Here is a 16,961-nt window from a genome sequence, read left to right as displayed (position 1 = left end):
TGCTCCTATTTTCTATGTTTCTATGTGATGCAGCAAACAATAGACAATGTACAATCAGATATAATGTACACTTACCGGCTCGGTTAGCTCAGGCAAATTGGCCTTGTATGTAAGAGGACGACAATCCCTTGTATTATTGACCAATTCACATGGAAGGAACTTTGGGCCAAGGTCATCTCCATCAAGTACATTAATTGTCAGCGTTGTTGTGCTGGTTCTTCTATTATTTGGATTTGGAGCTCGGTCCTGTGAGTTAATGAAAAAGACTTGAATGTGTTACATAGAATTACGTAGAATTTACAGCAGAAAAGCAGCCCATTCAGCACACAGGTCTATGCAGATGAGATTGATCCACATGAGCCCCCTCCCTCCCTAACCCACTCAGCAAATCCCTCTTTTCCATTTTCCCTACATATTTATCTAGCTTCCCCTTAAATGCATCTGAGATTCACTTGAACTATGCTCTTGTGGTAACAAGTTCCACATTGGCATATTTTTCTTTAAAAGGCAGTATTATTGTCTATAATTATCACCGGATAAAGCAACAGCAAATGTTGAAAAGCAGGTGGCATAATCATTTAATTGTGTGTGTGTATGTGTCAGTGTGTGCTGTCTTTCTTCACCTAGCTATTGTGTCTTTTGTATCTATAATTTTCTCTTTCTGTTTGGTTAATTGTAGGCGTTTTTCCCTGCTTCCTAATCTGTTTTTGTTAGTTGATACAAAGAAAAATGACCAAATCACAAACAATCGGAGGCTACCAAAGCAAAATGAACCAAAATAGAAATCACATTTCATATAGTCGCCATGGCAGTCCTCACCCAACTAAACCTAACTACCATCTGCATTAAACATGCATGGTTCACTGTAACAATGGAGTTGCTATGCATGCATCATGACGTTTTTTCTCCTGAGCAACCCCAAGCTATATCCTTAAATAATATCAACCTGTAACTTGGGAGTCAAAACTCAGCTCCAACTTAAGGCCAGAATCTGGACTTAAATTCTCTTCCTGTCCTCCATCAAAACTCCAAAGATCTACAATTTTCCTCAGTCTTTGCCTCTATCTACATAATTAAAAGTCAATCAATAAGTGCATCACACATTTTTCAATGTGGTTCCAAACATAATTTTTATTTCTGACCCTGCTGAATGTATTACATATCTATTTCCTGTCTTTAAGAATTTCTTCTGTATCTCACCCAATATTTTTAATGATCATCTATGGATTCAAGATTATCCCATATCTTTGTTCATGTTATTGATTTTATTTCCAAGAGCAAATAAAATGTTTTGCTAGTACATGAGAGAAAAGACAATCCGGGTCGAGTAACACCACAAACACATGCACAACTGTAGATCCAGGAAAGCGCATTGGTATGCAAGCCTCAGACGGACAGACCCACTCACAGGATCTATATACATCTTTAGGATGGATAGTAGGCGAAATGTTTTTATGTAAAGGATTGTTAGGTTTTGATTGTTAGGCCTCCTACTGAGGTCCTCAGCATCACTGATGCCAGTCTCCAGACAATTCAATTCACTCCAGGGGATATTAAGAAACGGCTGAAGGCATTAGATACTGCAAAGTCTGTGGGTCCTGACAATATCCCCAGCGATAGAACTGAAGACTTGTGCTGCAGATCTAGCCACGTCCCTAGCCAAGCTGTTCCAGTACCGCTACAACACTGGCACCTACCTGGCAATGTGGAAAATTGCCCAGGTATGTCCTATCCACAAAAAGCAGGACAAATGCAATCTGGCCAATTACTGCCCCATCAGTCTACCTCGATCATCAGCAAAGGGATGGAAGGTGTTATCGACAGAGCCATCAAGCGGCACTTAAACAGCAATAAACTGCTCACCGATGCTCAGTTTGGGTTTCGCCAGGGCCACTCGGCTTCTGACCTCATTACAGCCTTGGTCCAAACATGGACGAAAAAGCTGAACTCAAAAGGTGAAGTGAGAGTGATTGCCCTTTATATCAAGGCAGCATTTGAGCGAGTGTGGCATCAAGGAGCCCGAGCCAAATTGAAGTCAATGGGAATCCGAGGAAAACTCTCCACTGGTTGGAGTCATACCTAGTAAAAAGGAAGATGGTTGTGGTTGGAGGTCAATCATCTGAGCTCCAGGACATCACTGCAGGAGCTCCTCAGGGTTGTGTCCTAGGCCCAACCATCTTTGGCTGTTTTATCAATGACAGGGGTAGATGGGAGTGTGGAATTCGAAACACAAACAGATCAGCCATGATCTTATTGAATGGCGGAGCAGGCTCGGGGTGCCAAATTGGCCTACTTCTGCTCCTATTTCGTATGTTCACATGACCTTCTCTCCATCATAAGGTCAGATGTGGGGATGTTCACTGATGATTGTACGATACTCAGGAACATTCGCAACTCCTCTGATATAGAAGCAATCTGTGCAGCAAGACCTGGACAACATACAGGCTAGGGCTGATAAGTGGCAGGTAACATTCACACCACATAAGTGACAGGCAATGACCATCTCCAACAAGAGAGAATCTAATAATCTCCCCTTGACACTCAACTGTAATACCATCGCTGAATCCCCCACTATCAACATCCTGGGGGCTACCATAGACCAGAAACAGAACTGGAGCAGCCACATAAATACTGTGACTATAACAGCAGGCCAGAGGCTGGGAATTCTATGGTGAGTAACCCACCTCCTGACTCCCCAAAGCCTGTCCACCATCTAGAAGGTACAAGTCAGGAGTGTGGTGGAATACCACTTGCCTGAATGACCGCGACATCGATAACACTCAGGAAGCTCGACACAATCCAGGACAAAGCAGCCCGCTTGATCAACACCCTGTCGACCACACCACCTTAAACATTCATTCCCTCCACTACTGATGCACAGTGGCAGCAGTGTGTCCCATATACAAGATGCACGCAGCAACACACCATTGCTCCTTCGATAGCATCTTCCAAACCCACAACCTCTTCCATCTAGTAGGACAAGGGCAGCAGACGCGTGGGAACAGCACCACCTACGAGTTCCCCTCCAAGCCATACACCATCCTGACTTGGAAATATATCACCGTTCCTTCACTGCCACTGGATCAATATCCTGGAACTCCCTCCCTAATAGTGCTGTGGGTGTACCTGCACCAGATGGACTGCAACGGTTTAAGAAGGCACCTCAGCATCACCTTCTCAAGGGCAATTGGGGGTGGGCAACAAAGGCTGGCCTTGCCAGCAATGTCGCCATCCCATGAAACAAACATTTAAGAATAGATTAGAATATTTTGAGGGAAAGAGGAATTAAGAGAATCAGGAACAGGGTGGGAACATGGACTTGCTTGTGTGGAGGATAAACAACAACATTAACTGGTCTATTTCCATGTTGTAATTTCTAAGTAATCTGCATTAGGATTACTGCAGCCCAAGACAACTCAGGTCCCACATACAGATCCTCTGCCAGTCTCACACCCAGCCTTATGCCCAGCACAGCCTCACTTTATCAGGGCAGTGCACAGGTTCGACAATTCTGACACAAAATCTAATCTTTTGCTGTGACAGGTCTTTATCTTTATGATATGATTTCCCTCTCCCATGGCAACTGGTAATTCAGTTCTGATCTGTCGTTTCTTTTGATGAATACTTTGATTCGATATTATTTACATTTAAATAGCAAAATGTACAGAGCTTGGGAAGAAGAGAAACAGAGTTGGTTGAAGCATAGGCATTTCTCTGCAGTACAGGCTCAAGACCTGGGAGACATAAAACTGAGGCACTACTGTGCCACAGCCAAAGTTTTACAGAGGCAGCTTCCATTTTAAGTGTGCACAGAGGAGGAATTTATAATAGAAAAACTGAGATAAAAAATGCATGCAGATGTAAGATTTTTAATATTTATGTATATCCTGCTTTGATGAACTGTCATGCATTGTCTGTTTTTCATGCTCAACTATTCTGATTGCTTATGATGCTTCAGAAGCAGATGAGCCACTGTGATTAACTGATGTATCTTTTTTCTGTTTTGCATGACATATTAGTTTCCACTTTGGGCATAATCCGGGTATAAGTTTTAACCAATATGGCACGAGTATAGAAGTTTTTTTTCCCCTCAAGTTACTGCCCTAACTCATTTGAATATCGTTGGACGTAAAATCAGCCATGAAACAGCACAATCAGGTCGCGATTTAAAATATAATTTTGTTTTTAAAAGTTCTACTTTTAAAATATTCATTGATATATTTAAGAGTGGTAACTTGGTGCGGTTTGATTAATACTGCTGGAAATAGGTTTATCACAAAAATAAACATAGTCAGAGAGTCTAGTCCCTCACCTGTGAGTAACCCAATTCTAAATTACTGAAGACTTATAAAAAATATCCCAAACCATTTGCTGGTTATATTGATGTACAGTAGTCACTTTCAAAGTAATTTTTATTTTAAAAAGTACATTCAAAAGCTTTTAAAACATGCCAGTTAGAATCCTTGCACCCCCAGAAAAAGCTTACTTTTTAAGAGCCTCCTTTAAAGCTCCCAAACAAGTACAATTAGCGGAAGCTCACAAAGGGAATTAGTACAATCCGGGGCAGGGCCAGCTTCTAGTGCAATGTTTTTAGACTATTGCATAAGATTGTGGAAACTCACTTTGAGATGAACATACTTTGCACTTAAGATTCTGTGATCTTGTGCCAATTTCAAGTAAAATGGGCCAAAAAACCAACACTACCGAGTGGAAATGCTACACTTTATATTTATCACTGCCAACTGTAACATAAATTTATAAAATAATTATGAAACAAGTAATTAAACTTAGCCTTAAACCTTTGAAAATTTCCCTCTCCACAAGCAGTGCCTGAGCTTGAGGCACTATTAGATTCCCTGGGCTAAATTTTCGGCTCCCTCCTCCACCTCAAGTCAGGAACGGAAGTGGAGGAGGGGTGGAGGGGCCTGAAAATACCGACACTGGCTGGGATCCCGCTCTCGGGACACTATTCCCAACGCTGGTCATTTTGTGGGAGACGAGTTCTGTGCCCAGGAAGGCTGCCCACCTCCACGATGTGGGCAGGCAATTAGGCTCATTAACAGCCTTGTTTGGGTATGTTTAGGAGGCCGACTGGGATTTTCCAGTCAGCCTTCAGTTTCCTGATGTGATGAGATGCAGATTAATTGCTTTGAGGCAGGCACCCAGTGGCAGGCTGGGGTGCCAAAGCTACTGGCAGGCGTACAGGCCCTAGGTAGGGGTACAGCCAAAGATCACCATGTCGAGGGGATCCCCCCAGCAACCATTGTGGCCTGGCTACTTTTTCTTTTTTTAAATTAGGGTTCTAAAGAGTGGCTGAGAGGGCACCTTCTTGATGAGGTGCCTTCCCAGTTGCTTACCTTGTACTGCAGCTGGGTGGTTCTCTGAAGCTGGAAGGCCTCTGATTGGCCCTTCAGCTTTGAGAGCCCACCCGCTACCCTTAATTGGACAGGAAACCTGTCTCCTTGCCAACTCAGGGCTCACCTACATGAAAATCTTAATTTGTATCAGTTTCCCTCTGGAGGCAGGTTTCTGACCCGAAAACAAACCCAATGTTTGCAGTTCTTGTTGATATGCCTCTGCTTCATGCCATGAAATCATTGACTCTCACAGTACAGAAGGAGCTATGTGGCCTATCATGCCTTATTTGTTTTCAGTCTGTAAAAAATTAAGAGATTCCCATTTTCATGCTGGCAAAATCTAAGGGCAGGATTTTGAGCCTCCGTTGGGGTTGGGAACGGAGGTGGGTGGGAGCTGAAAATAGCACCACCAGCAGGCATGCCGGTTCCCTGGCTTCATCCCACATCCAGGGCATTTTTGTGGAGGCGGTATGGGGTGAAAGGTGGCAGAGCCTGCTGCCTGCACGTGGTAGGTAGCTGACATAGCTCAATCAGAGCCATTTAAGGCCAATTCAAGGAGGACAACTGGGATTTTCCATTCGGCCTCCAGGTTCCTGCAGGCGACTGGAGCCAGTTTAGGTGCCTGGAGGAAGTCTCTCGGTGGCAGAATGGAAGACTAGCACTCCAGGCACATCTAGAGGCCCTCCCTGCCTGCCTGGGTACTGCAGTAGCTGCAGGCCGCCTTGTCGAGAGGCTCCCCACACACAGTGATGGCCTGGCTGCAAAAGCCATTTTTTAAATTTAAATTTAAAAATGTTGGGGAGAGGGCACTTTCATTTTGAAGTGCCGTCCCCCTTACTTATTTGCCATTGCAGCCTGATGCTCCTGTCAAGCTGGAAGGCCTTTGATTGGTCCTGCAGCTTTGAGAGCGCACCCATCACCCTTAATTGGATGCCAAGTCTGAACTCTAGCCATTAATTAGTTGCCACAGGGAAAATCACAAATAGTGACTGTTTTCCACACAGTGGGCTGGATTTTATTTTCTTGCCACCAGTAGCGGAGGTGGATGAAAAAATGGCAGCCCGCACATGTGGGCTGCGTACTGCCTCACCATCATGATCTTGAGTGTGACGGCTCATTTAAATATGCAGGGCGCCCCCCCAACCCCCAATCACGTGGTGGGGGCGGTCTCGGCGACGCCATGATCTGCGTCAGCTGTCTCTGCGCAGGCACCGGTGCCATTTTTAAAGAGCTGCCAGCCCTGTGTAGCAAATGCAGAGTGACGCACCCTTACCCTCCTTCAATACACCAAAAATAACTGTTTGGCCTGCAACGCCCCCCCCACCCGCACCTTGCCCTCGTATCCATCCACCCCCCCGCCAATACCCTGAAATTGCAGAGTTGACACCTTCTCCCCCACAACTGCACAAAGTGTAGATTGACCACTCATCCTCCCCTCACTACAAATGCAGAATTGACCCCATATCCACCACCTCCCCACACCCCACCCCCCCCCCCCCCCCCACGCCTCCACTGCACTAAAAATGTTTTGAACGTCCCCTTCCCCGCCTCGGTGGCACCAGCTTTCCCTGGATGGGAAAGTGAAGGCGTGAATGCCCCTGTTGCACTGAAGATCCGGATCTGATGGTAAGATTGTGGGGAATTGGATTTAAATGTATGCATAAAGTTAATTTTAATATTTAAAGCTGAGTGGTGGGGAGGCCACCAAGGAACCTCGCCACCATCGGAAAGATTGGGCCTGGCACTCCCGGCATCGGGGTCCGTGACCGGCCGCTGCTGCTGAGAACTTCTGGCCCTCCCCAATCATGGAGCCTAATGTCAGGAGCTCAATAAAATTCAGCCCAGTGACTGGGATTTTACGTGGCCTCAAGAAGCGGGATAGGAGGCGGGGAGTGGGGGTGGTGAAATCAGGAGGGAGGGCAGGGGTGGTGTGCCCATCACCTTCCTATTTTGCCAGCAGTGGGGATGGTGGTGGATGGCCCTCCCACCCAGAGGCCAATTGAGGCCCTTAAGTGACCAATTAAAGGCCAATTAATGGACTCATGCTGCTGCCATTGGCATATTACCAGTGACAGGTGGGCTCTCCACGACATTAGGAGACTGCCAGGTAAACCCTGGTGACCTCCTTTGGGCTCACGAGGTGAAGGTCCCTCCTGATTGGGCACTTTGTGGCCCATGGAGAGATCCCCTGTTGGCAACGGCCATCCCTGCAGCCACAATCCTCCGCGCCCTCACTGTTTTGGGACATGGGAACACCTTTGGAGCTGTCCACCTGAAAAGCTGTAAGAGAACAGCAGGTTCCTTACCTAGAATTGCTGAAGATCCTGGAGCTTGCAGAAGCCCCCACAACAATGCAGTGAGCTCAGACCGCAGACAGGACCTGGGAGGTACAGAAACTCTCTGGGTTGGATTTTACAGTCCTTCCAACATTGAGGGTCATGGCAAGATTTGGGGGGGTGGGGTAGTGCCGGAAAATGCCTCCGGGAGAGGCCTGCCACGGGCCTCGATGCTGGGAAGGCCCGGCCCAATATTGCCGCCAGCTGTGAGGCCTCGTGGTGGCCCCCCTGACCGGATCAAAATCTGCACGTTAATTTATGAAAATAAATGAACTGATTACTTACCTGCTCCCGCCTTCAGTCCTGGTGCGATATTGGTGCTGGTGGCCGGCACTCGTGTGCCTTTGGAACCCTGTCTGGGGATCCAAGGCGGAACACTGGTGGGGGCAGGGGAGCAGGTAAGATTTCAGTGCAGGAGTTGGGGGAGTGGTGTAAAACTAATCTGATTGGTGTATGAGATGGTGAGAAAGGGTGAAATTAAAGGTTTATGAAGGGGGGAAGTACTGGTGGGCAGGGGAAGAGTTTTGTGGGGAGAGAGCACAAGCAATGAACCGTATGGTTAGTGGGGGGGTGGGAGAGGGGCTGGAAACATTTATTTAATTTTTTGGAATCAATTTTAAATCACTATCTTGTGAAACATTTAAATTAAATTGCAGGGCTTGAAGCCCTTTAAAAATGGCATCGGCACCTGTGCAATGACATCTGACACCATTGCTGGGAATGGACAGCCCACCCCCTCCACATCATTGGGCTGGCCGGTCCGTCCCAGCCATTTAAATGAGCCCCCGCGTTTAATATCGTGGCGTCCCCGCGACGTGCGGTCCGCATGGGTGGACTAAAATAGTTTACGTTCGCTGCCAATTTCGATGGCAGACATGTAAAATGCAGCCCTCTGAGTACAGTAGGCAATTTGCCAGGGGATCAGAGCTTTCAATTAATCTGGCAATGGGTCGAAAAATTTGAAAAGCAGTAGGTGAAGGCCATAACTGCTTTAGTTTTCCCAATTTTTTGGTTTGTGGGTGGGCTCTAAGCCAAAAAGAACTTGACAGCACCACTTGAGGTCCAGCACAAAGTAAAAAGCTGGCTGTGGCAGCTGCCAGTACTGCAAACTGTTGCACTCTAAAAAAAAAACTGTTTTAAAAAAAACAGCTCTCTGAGCTAAAAAAAATCAAACAGCTGTGTAAACAATGAAAGCTGTAGTCCCTCATTCTTAAAAAGGGGCAGGCTGCAAAAATTGAATCTGTCTTTAAAAAAAAACAAAAAGAAGTGTGCCTGTGAAACAGAAAGTCGATAAAATTTATAAAAAAGCAGGATCATTAAGACAATAGCTTTCAGATATGCAGTTATAGATTGGAACACATAGGGTCTGAATTTAAACTGTTTTGGCAGTGAATGGAACTGTGATTCCTGGATCTAGTGAGTGGACCAGAGAAACAAGCTACTAAAATTAAGATCACACGTTACGGGGGCTTACAATGGATAAATGCATCAGGATTATCAACTGAGAATCAGACAGACCTTAGCAAGCTATGGACATTCTTGGAGAAGCAACTGAAGGTAAAGGTAAAATTCCAAGTACATAAGCTGGAGCTTATGGCCTACCGGCAAATGGTCCATTGACCAGTTTGTTGCAAGGTGCCGAGACAAACCTCAAGAATGCGACTTCACAGAACTTGAATTATCAGAATGGGTTATAGAGCTAGTAATTGCATCTATCCAACTAAAGGCCTTTCAAAAAGACCTGCTAGAAAAGAAAAGTACACCATAGATGCACTACGTAATGATGGAAGGAAATTTGAAGCCATCATGGCTGGGTGCCAATAATTACAAGCATTGGGGGTGGCTACGACAATTGGTCAATTGGTATGGTAACCAAGGCTCAAACGTCTGCTATGCCACGTGACAAATGTGGCCTGACTCACCCGATTTGCAGCTGTCCAACGTACCAGGACCAGTGCAAAGCTTGTGGCATGCAAGGACATTGGGCAGGCAGTCCAGAAGGCCAAGCTCAGATACTGCACACAGGAATGGTGGCAGATCACATGCAGAGGGAACATCTGGCAAACGCAACAAAAGGTATGCTAACACACAACAAAAGCCCAAGCGGGTACATCAGGTCAGCAATGAAACAGATTATCAGGAGGATACGGATGCAGAATGCACTCGTGGAACAGCGAACAAGCATTTTACATAATTAATTTGGATCAACATGCCAATGTTATTATGCAATCTAAGGCATTCATCATGATCAGGATTATACGTTCACAGAAGAGTGATAAGCATAAGCTCAAAGTAAAAATCAACACCGGAGCAAAGGCAAATATTCTGCCCATCCGTATACTGAAGGACATGCACTTAAAGAAATGGGAATCAATGGTACAACCCACCATAGGCTGACTGCATACAATGGTTCTCCGATCAACTGCATTGGAATGATAACCTTGCAGTGCAGCTGTGGGAGCTTCGAATGTCTACCACAAATGTTTTATATTGTGGACACAATTGGACGAGCTGTCGGAAAACTTCCAGTATGCTGAAATCTATAAATTGTCACAATACATGAAGTCAGTAACACACCAAAGATGGTAGAAAATATCCAGGTCAAGTATATCGGGTCTGTCAATGTAAAGGCCAATACAAAGGCTGGCAGTCTTGACACAACAAGGCAAAATGACTGGCAGTCTGTCCTCAGGTTTCAGTTAGTTTAGCAAGTACCCAAAGGCCAGAGGGATTGCTGGTGATAGATGATGTTGCCAGTCATCATTTTTCTTATCTTTCTAAACAAGGGAAGATGAAGCACCATACAATAGGCAAGCAGGACCAAAATTAGTTTGATTGTGAGTAGGACAGAAGGTCAGAGTCCTCAATCATGCTTCGGGACCTTGGTATCCTGCAGAGTTTGCTAGGATATGCAACCAGCCCAGATCGTATGAGGTCCAGACACCCAATAGGTGTGATTCTTAGATGGAACCAAAGTCAAATAAGAGACCTGTATGACAACACTACACATGACAACCCTGTGGTATCGCGGACACGTTCAAAGCCAAAATCTGAAGATGAACATACAGAGGCTAGGAGCACAGAGGAAGAACATGCTAACCAAAGCTCTGAGTCACCAGAGTCTCAGAGGAGTCATCAAGACAAGCTCACCTCTGGGAAGAGGTTTACGATAACAAGATCAGGATGAATTAGCAAACCTTCTCTATGTTTTCGGGCAGGGTTGTCCCACGGGCCAGATTCTGGCCTGCTAAACTTTTCCATCTGGCCCATGGAAGAAAACTGTACTTGGCCACTCCTCCTCTTTGCTGTGCAGTTTTTGCCCTCAGCCATTTGCTTTCAGCTTCAGGGATGAGAAATTTCTTCCGGCCCGCCAAAGATTTCTACTACAATCAGCCATCCCTGCTATTTTTGGTAAGTGAGTGCCTGCTGGGAAATGTAGGCCCCCTGCTCCCCTGTCCCTATGGATGGACCCGTAGGACAACAACTCCCAGAGAGCAACGGGTGCCTGCGTAGTGATTGGCTATAGCCCAGCAGTGCGATCCAAGAGGTTAATGAGCAGAGCGGGTCACGAAAGATGTTGTATGATTGCCTTTAAGAGTGATGTCCCTTTAAGATCTTAGTATGCTAATTAACTAAGTATGAGGACATAGTCATGTGAGTCAAAGCCAGTCATTCTGCAACTGAAACACCCAGAGTATAGTTCGTTAAATAGTTAGCTCTGCACTGTATAATAATTTAGCTGTAATAAATCTGCTTGAGATCTTCAACCAACTGGACTCCACACATCTCATTTATTTTGCATCAGACAACATAAAGAACTTATTATATGGTGGTAGCTTTGGTGAGAAGCCAAAGTCTAAGATTGAAGACCACAGGTAAAAACTACCCTTCCTACAGCCAGAAGAGAGAAAGTTCCATAGAAATACTGGCCCAAGCAGTAGAAAGAAAAAGGAACTTACCTCCAGCTGTAGAAGACAGAGCACAGAACAATTGGCTGCAAGTAAATTGGATGAGTCATTGTGCCAGCAGTTGAGGAACCCAGTTAAAAAGAAAAAGCTCTGAAATACTCAAAAATGGATTTTTTTTCCAAAAGCTCCATGTAAAAAATAAGGTAAGACTCGACTCCTTTCCGAGGCTGATCGAGGTCGGTGCCATTACAGGAGGCGCCCAATAGCAAAAAGTGTGGGAATCCTCTGATCACTGCAGAGCCTCCATCCACACAGCCAAAGTTTAAAAAACTCATCAGATCAGTCGAGTGTGAAGAAGAGCTTTCATTCACGCAGAGACAGCAACAAAAATACCATTAAACCACTCGAGCCAGAACAACAATAAACAAACCCTAAACAAAAGCAATTGAATTACCTAGTGAACAGCTGTGTAAACAGACCAGCTGAAGTGCTGCAAGCAGGATAAACACAGAACAATATAAAACGCCTGCTCCTCTCAATACAAGCAGCTAGTCTAAATAGCAGAGAGTTTCTTAAAGGAGAAACAGCACAGAGTCATAGAACAAGTCTGAAAGCAAACAAACAGCAGAAAGATGAATATCAAATTACCCAGCATGAACTGAAAGATCAGTAATATCCTATCTGAGTTCCAACTTTTAAAAAAAAATAATGAAGTTATGCTTCTCTGACCAAGCGACTATGAAAACCAGCTGTGAAAATACAAATAGCAGTTGAAATGAGGAATTACACAGAATCAATACCTCTGGCTTATCTGAAGAGGACGAGAAAGATCTTGCAAAGATATGGAAAGTATTAGATGATCAGCTCCAATTAAGAGTGAATTTTCAATTCACCACCTGGAATTGATGTCCGACAGGTAATAGCCACAGGAATTGATAGACCAGTCATCAGCCACAGTAACAGCAATGAATGCGATTTCTCAGAAACTGAGATGGCAAAGCGACTAATGGAGCTGGTGATTGTCTCAACACCCATTGCAGCATTCCAAAAAGACCTCTTGGGGGGAAAAAGAAAGGTCACAGCATTGATGCATTGCTAGAAGATAGCAGGAAGTACAAAGCCATTGTAGCTGGAAAACAGCATCTGCAAGCACTAGGTGCAGCTGATAGTATCAGCACAATAACCAGGTCAAAAACAGCAAGCACGTTGTGTGGTAAGTGTGGTTGGTTGTACTCACCGCAAAGTTGACCTGCATTTCAAGACCTGTGTAAGGCGTGCAGTGCAAAAGGACACTGGGCCCATCTATGCAAGAAATCTGGCCCCAAAGATGCAGCCAGAAGTCACAGTAGGACAAAAACAAACTGACAACAGGCGCAACAACAGGGCAACAGCAGCAAGGAAAGCACCAGAGACCTGCGTAAACACAAGCCGATACATGAAGTCTCCAGCAAAATGAACCTGAGACAAGACTCAGAGAGGAGTGATTCTCAGCCAGAAGACAAGAAGTCATTTCACATTGTGAACCTGACACATATGTTGATGAAGTCAAACAACTGGAAGCTTTTGCTACCCTTAACATCGCGTGCCCAAAGAAATCTGGCAAATATATGCTCAAGGTTAAGATTGACAACGGAGTCAGTGCAAATATCCTACCAGTCCGAATCCTGAAGGATATGTACTGGAGTCATTGGAAATCAATGATACAATCAACAACTGCCAAGTTATCTGCATACAACGGGTCACCCATCTCTTGCAGTGGCACACTAGCAATGCAATGCAGCTATAGCAAGTTGCCATGGAAACCACAAATATTTTACCTGGTAGACACGAGCAGACCAGCAGCGGCAGGACTACCAGCATGTAAGGATGTCAACATCATAACCATCCGCGAGGTCACCAAGGTACAGAGACGGTAGTTACGGTCAGCCTGGGGAACCAACAGTATGCTGATTCAAGTGAAGGTGAGCCTGAGGTTTGCGGCCTAGGCCCGGCGGGAGAGAGCCAGACGCAGAGAGAGCGGGAGAGAGCCAGACATAGAGGAAGAGAGAGACAGACAGACAGAGAGGGAAAGAGACAGACAGAGAGACAGACAGACAGATACAGAGAGGGAGAGACAAACAGATACAGAAAGGGGGAGATGGAGACACAGAACAAAGGGGATCAAGAGAGACAGACGCAGAGAGAGGAAGAGAGACAGATACAGAGAAGGGGAGAGACAGCCAGACACGGAGAGGTAGACACAGAGAGGGGAAGAGAGACAGATACAGAGAGGGGGAGAGAGAGACAGACTCAAAGAGGGGGAGAGAGAGTGAGACGCACAGAGGGGGAGAGAGAGTGAGACGCACAGAGGGCGAGAGAGCCAGAGACAGAGAGGGGGAGAGAGAGCCAAACACAAAGAAGGGGAGAAAGAGAGCCAGATAGACACAGAGATGGGGAGAAAGAACCAGACACAGAGGCTGGATTTTGTATGCCCGCCGCCGGAGCGCGGAACGTGGTGACCATCACCCATGGGACTTGTGCTGCAGTGGCAGCTGGCCATTTTACATATTCACAGCGACCGTTCCCCCCCCCCCCCCCAATCACATGGCAGGGCGGCCTTGGCGACACCATTCATGGTGTCACCTATTGACGGTGCAGGTGCTGGCACCAATTTTAAAAGGCTGCTAGCCTTGCAAACAGAACACCATAATGCAGAGTTCACCCCTTCACCAACCCACCCACCAGAGTGCAGAGTTCACCCCTTTCCCACCTCGGTAACGCCAGCTTTCCCTGGACGGGAAAGGGAAGGCGCGAGAGTGCCACACATTGTGCTGAGGATGGGGAACTGAAGGTAAGATCGCTATGGTTTAGATTTTAATTCATGCAAATATGTAATTTAAATATGCTAACTCAGGTCCCGTCGCAGAGCAGTGCAGGGCTGCGACGGAGCTTCCTTATCACTGGGAAGATCAGGCCTAGCAATCCCGGCATTGGGTTTTGTGGTGGCCACTGCTGCTCCGATTTTCCAGTCCCCCCCATCATGGAAACCGATGTCAGGCTGGGAATAAATCCAGCCCAGAGAGGGGGAGAGAGAGAGAGCCAGACACAGAGAGGGGAAAAGAGACAGCCAGACACAGAGAGGGGGGGAGAGAAAGAGAGAGCGATCATGATCACTTCTGACAGATGGACATCTATCTGGAATACTCTGCATCGCTACATCAAGTCTGCAGGCAGAACATTGTCTGCAGGCAGAACATTGTCTACTTGTGCAAGCAAAAACAATGCCAGGTATCTCACTAAATCAGTGTTAACATAGTAAATTAACAAATTATTTTTCTCATTTAAAGCTTGTTCACAAAAATGCACATTTTTTGTTGTTTTGTTTAATATTAAAATAAATTTCTAATGTGTTTACCCTTCTGAAATTTGCTCACCGCATCCCTTTGTATGACAACATTTGTAAAGGGGCCCCTCACACAAAAAGGTTGGGCACCGCTGTTTTAGAGGGTGTTAAATTTGCTTAGTTGTAAATAACATTTTGTTTTAATCATGCTTAGTTAGTCCAATCGGCAACATCATTGAATATTGTACTTATGTTTTTATCTTTGCAAAAAAGAGGGATGTTGTGGAAGATGGGACCTTAAGAGCAGATCACCACAAAAGCGGTAAGTGACGATCACCGGAGGAGGTGATGTCATGTGACACATGACCAGGGAGATGTGGGTGGAGCCCAACAGAATAAGACATGTGTAGGTTTGCTCGTGCAGTAACTGTTTGTATATATATGTTCTAGTTAAGTTGTAATAAAACCCACACTTTCTTTGGATATTGTTTGTAGTCCTATGAATCTTACAATAGTTCACACACCAAAGAAACAAGTAATATTACACTCACCAACCAGCTGACCTCCACCTCTCCCCACCCCTTCGCCAGGGCCTGCCTGACTAACCCGAACAATCCCCATCTTACTTACCTTGGTCTAAGGGTGGCAGCTCTTGGAGGCGGATCCCATTCCTTAAAGGGATGGGAGACCCGACAGCAGCTCATTAGCTGCCTGATGGATATAAAATCCAGTCAGGGCTCCCAGAAATGGCTGAGGCGGGGATGCTTCAGGTTTTCCAGCCTGTGGACGGAACCGCCACACCCTGGCAAAATCCCGGCCAGTGTGGGCATCTGACCCACATTTCAGACTGATGGCAGGGTTCAGAGATCCGCAGGGAAAATCCTGCCCTAACTCTCTACTACTGCAAGAAACATAACAAAGAAATAAACAAAGGGAGAGAGAAAGATTGAAATAGCAGTCATTGTTTAGCCTGCAGGCATCTCTACAAGTTGAACGATCCTTTGGGACATTCTGTCCGATAAATGTAAAAGCAGTGGTTGGCAATGGGTGTGTGACTGCTGTTAATAAACTAAAGTTTTAAAATTAATCTGGAGAGTTTTCTTGGTTTCAAAGCAAATAGTCACATGAAGGAGAACTTCTTTCTCTGGAGTTCAGCAGGCTATGGGGTGATTTGATCAAAAATTTCAAGATATTAAGGGGAACCAATGGCACAGAGAGCGCGCCAGGGACTAAATTTTGATAGCACCAGAAAATGGGTGCAAGAATTGCAATGAACGATGAACCTGCAAACATTTGATGTTGATTGGAAGCAGGCAGCGCATCAACTTTGTGGCTGCCTGCTCATATCAATGATTTCAGCGTCCACCTACTGCTAAACTTGCTGGTCATTGGCTGGAAGTATCACTGAGGGCCAATATCCTGAGCGGCTAGCACCACCTAAAGCTAGCCTGCCCTGCTTAAAGCTACCCTGCACTTCTTAAAGGGGAAGTGTATTGTGGCTGGAGCAGGTGAGGCAGTTTTGCAGGAAGTGACAATGACCTGCGAAACATTGAAGAATGGCACAATATAAGAGAGAGTGGGCTCTAAGATTTTTGTTTGTGGTCTTGCAGACCATTGTGGAGGAGGTGGAAAAGAGGAACAGTGTCCTGTATTTGAAGGGGACAAGGAAGTCCTCCAGCCATCCACTCAGAAGGCAGTGGGAGCAGATAGACACAGGTCAATGACAGAAGTCAAGCCCTGTGTACCTGAAGTGCCGCAAGACAATCAATGACCTCACACAACTGTTCAAAGTCAGTGAATGCATCTTCAAATGTCGTATCCTAACAACTTCACCACTCGCCTCAGCCACTGCTCAATTCTCCACACCTCCATCACTCACCTACCAACTATCTCTGTCAATCAGGACTAACATTCATAGCCAGAACAGTAACGAGGATAGCGCTGGTGCCAGCTCACCAGACAACAAGGTCAGACACAAGTTCCACTGCCGAGGACTAAGGAAAGCACTTTGATGGGTCAGATTACAGAAGAACACTGA

The 16,961-nt window shown here is 45.8% G+C and overlaps 1 protein-coding gene across 1 annotated transcript in view; it reads right to left on the bottom strand.

Moving 5' to 3' along the window:
• Window positions 1-16,961, bottom strand: part of pcdh15b (protocadherin-related 15b) — an 843,531-nt gene that overhangs the window by 581,869 nt on the left and 244,701 nt on the right. Inside the window, exon 9 of the mRNA XM_068053265.1 lies at window positions 76-246. Coding sequence (XP_067909366.1) covers window positions 76-246 — 171 coding nt within the window. The remainder of the gene's footprint in view (window positions 1-75; window positions 247-16,961) is intronic.

Source organism: Heterodontus francisci, chromosome 20 (genome assembly GCF_036365525.1).
Source record: "Heterodontus francisci isolate sHetFra1 chromosome 20, sHetFra1.hap1, whole genome shotgun sequence".
NCBI lineage: Eukaryota > Metazoa > Chordata > Chondrichthyes > Heterodontiformes > Heterodontidae > Heterodontus > Heterodontus francisci.
Note: the sequence above shows the minus strand (reverse complement) of the source record. Positions and strands in the feature narration are given on the sequence as shown.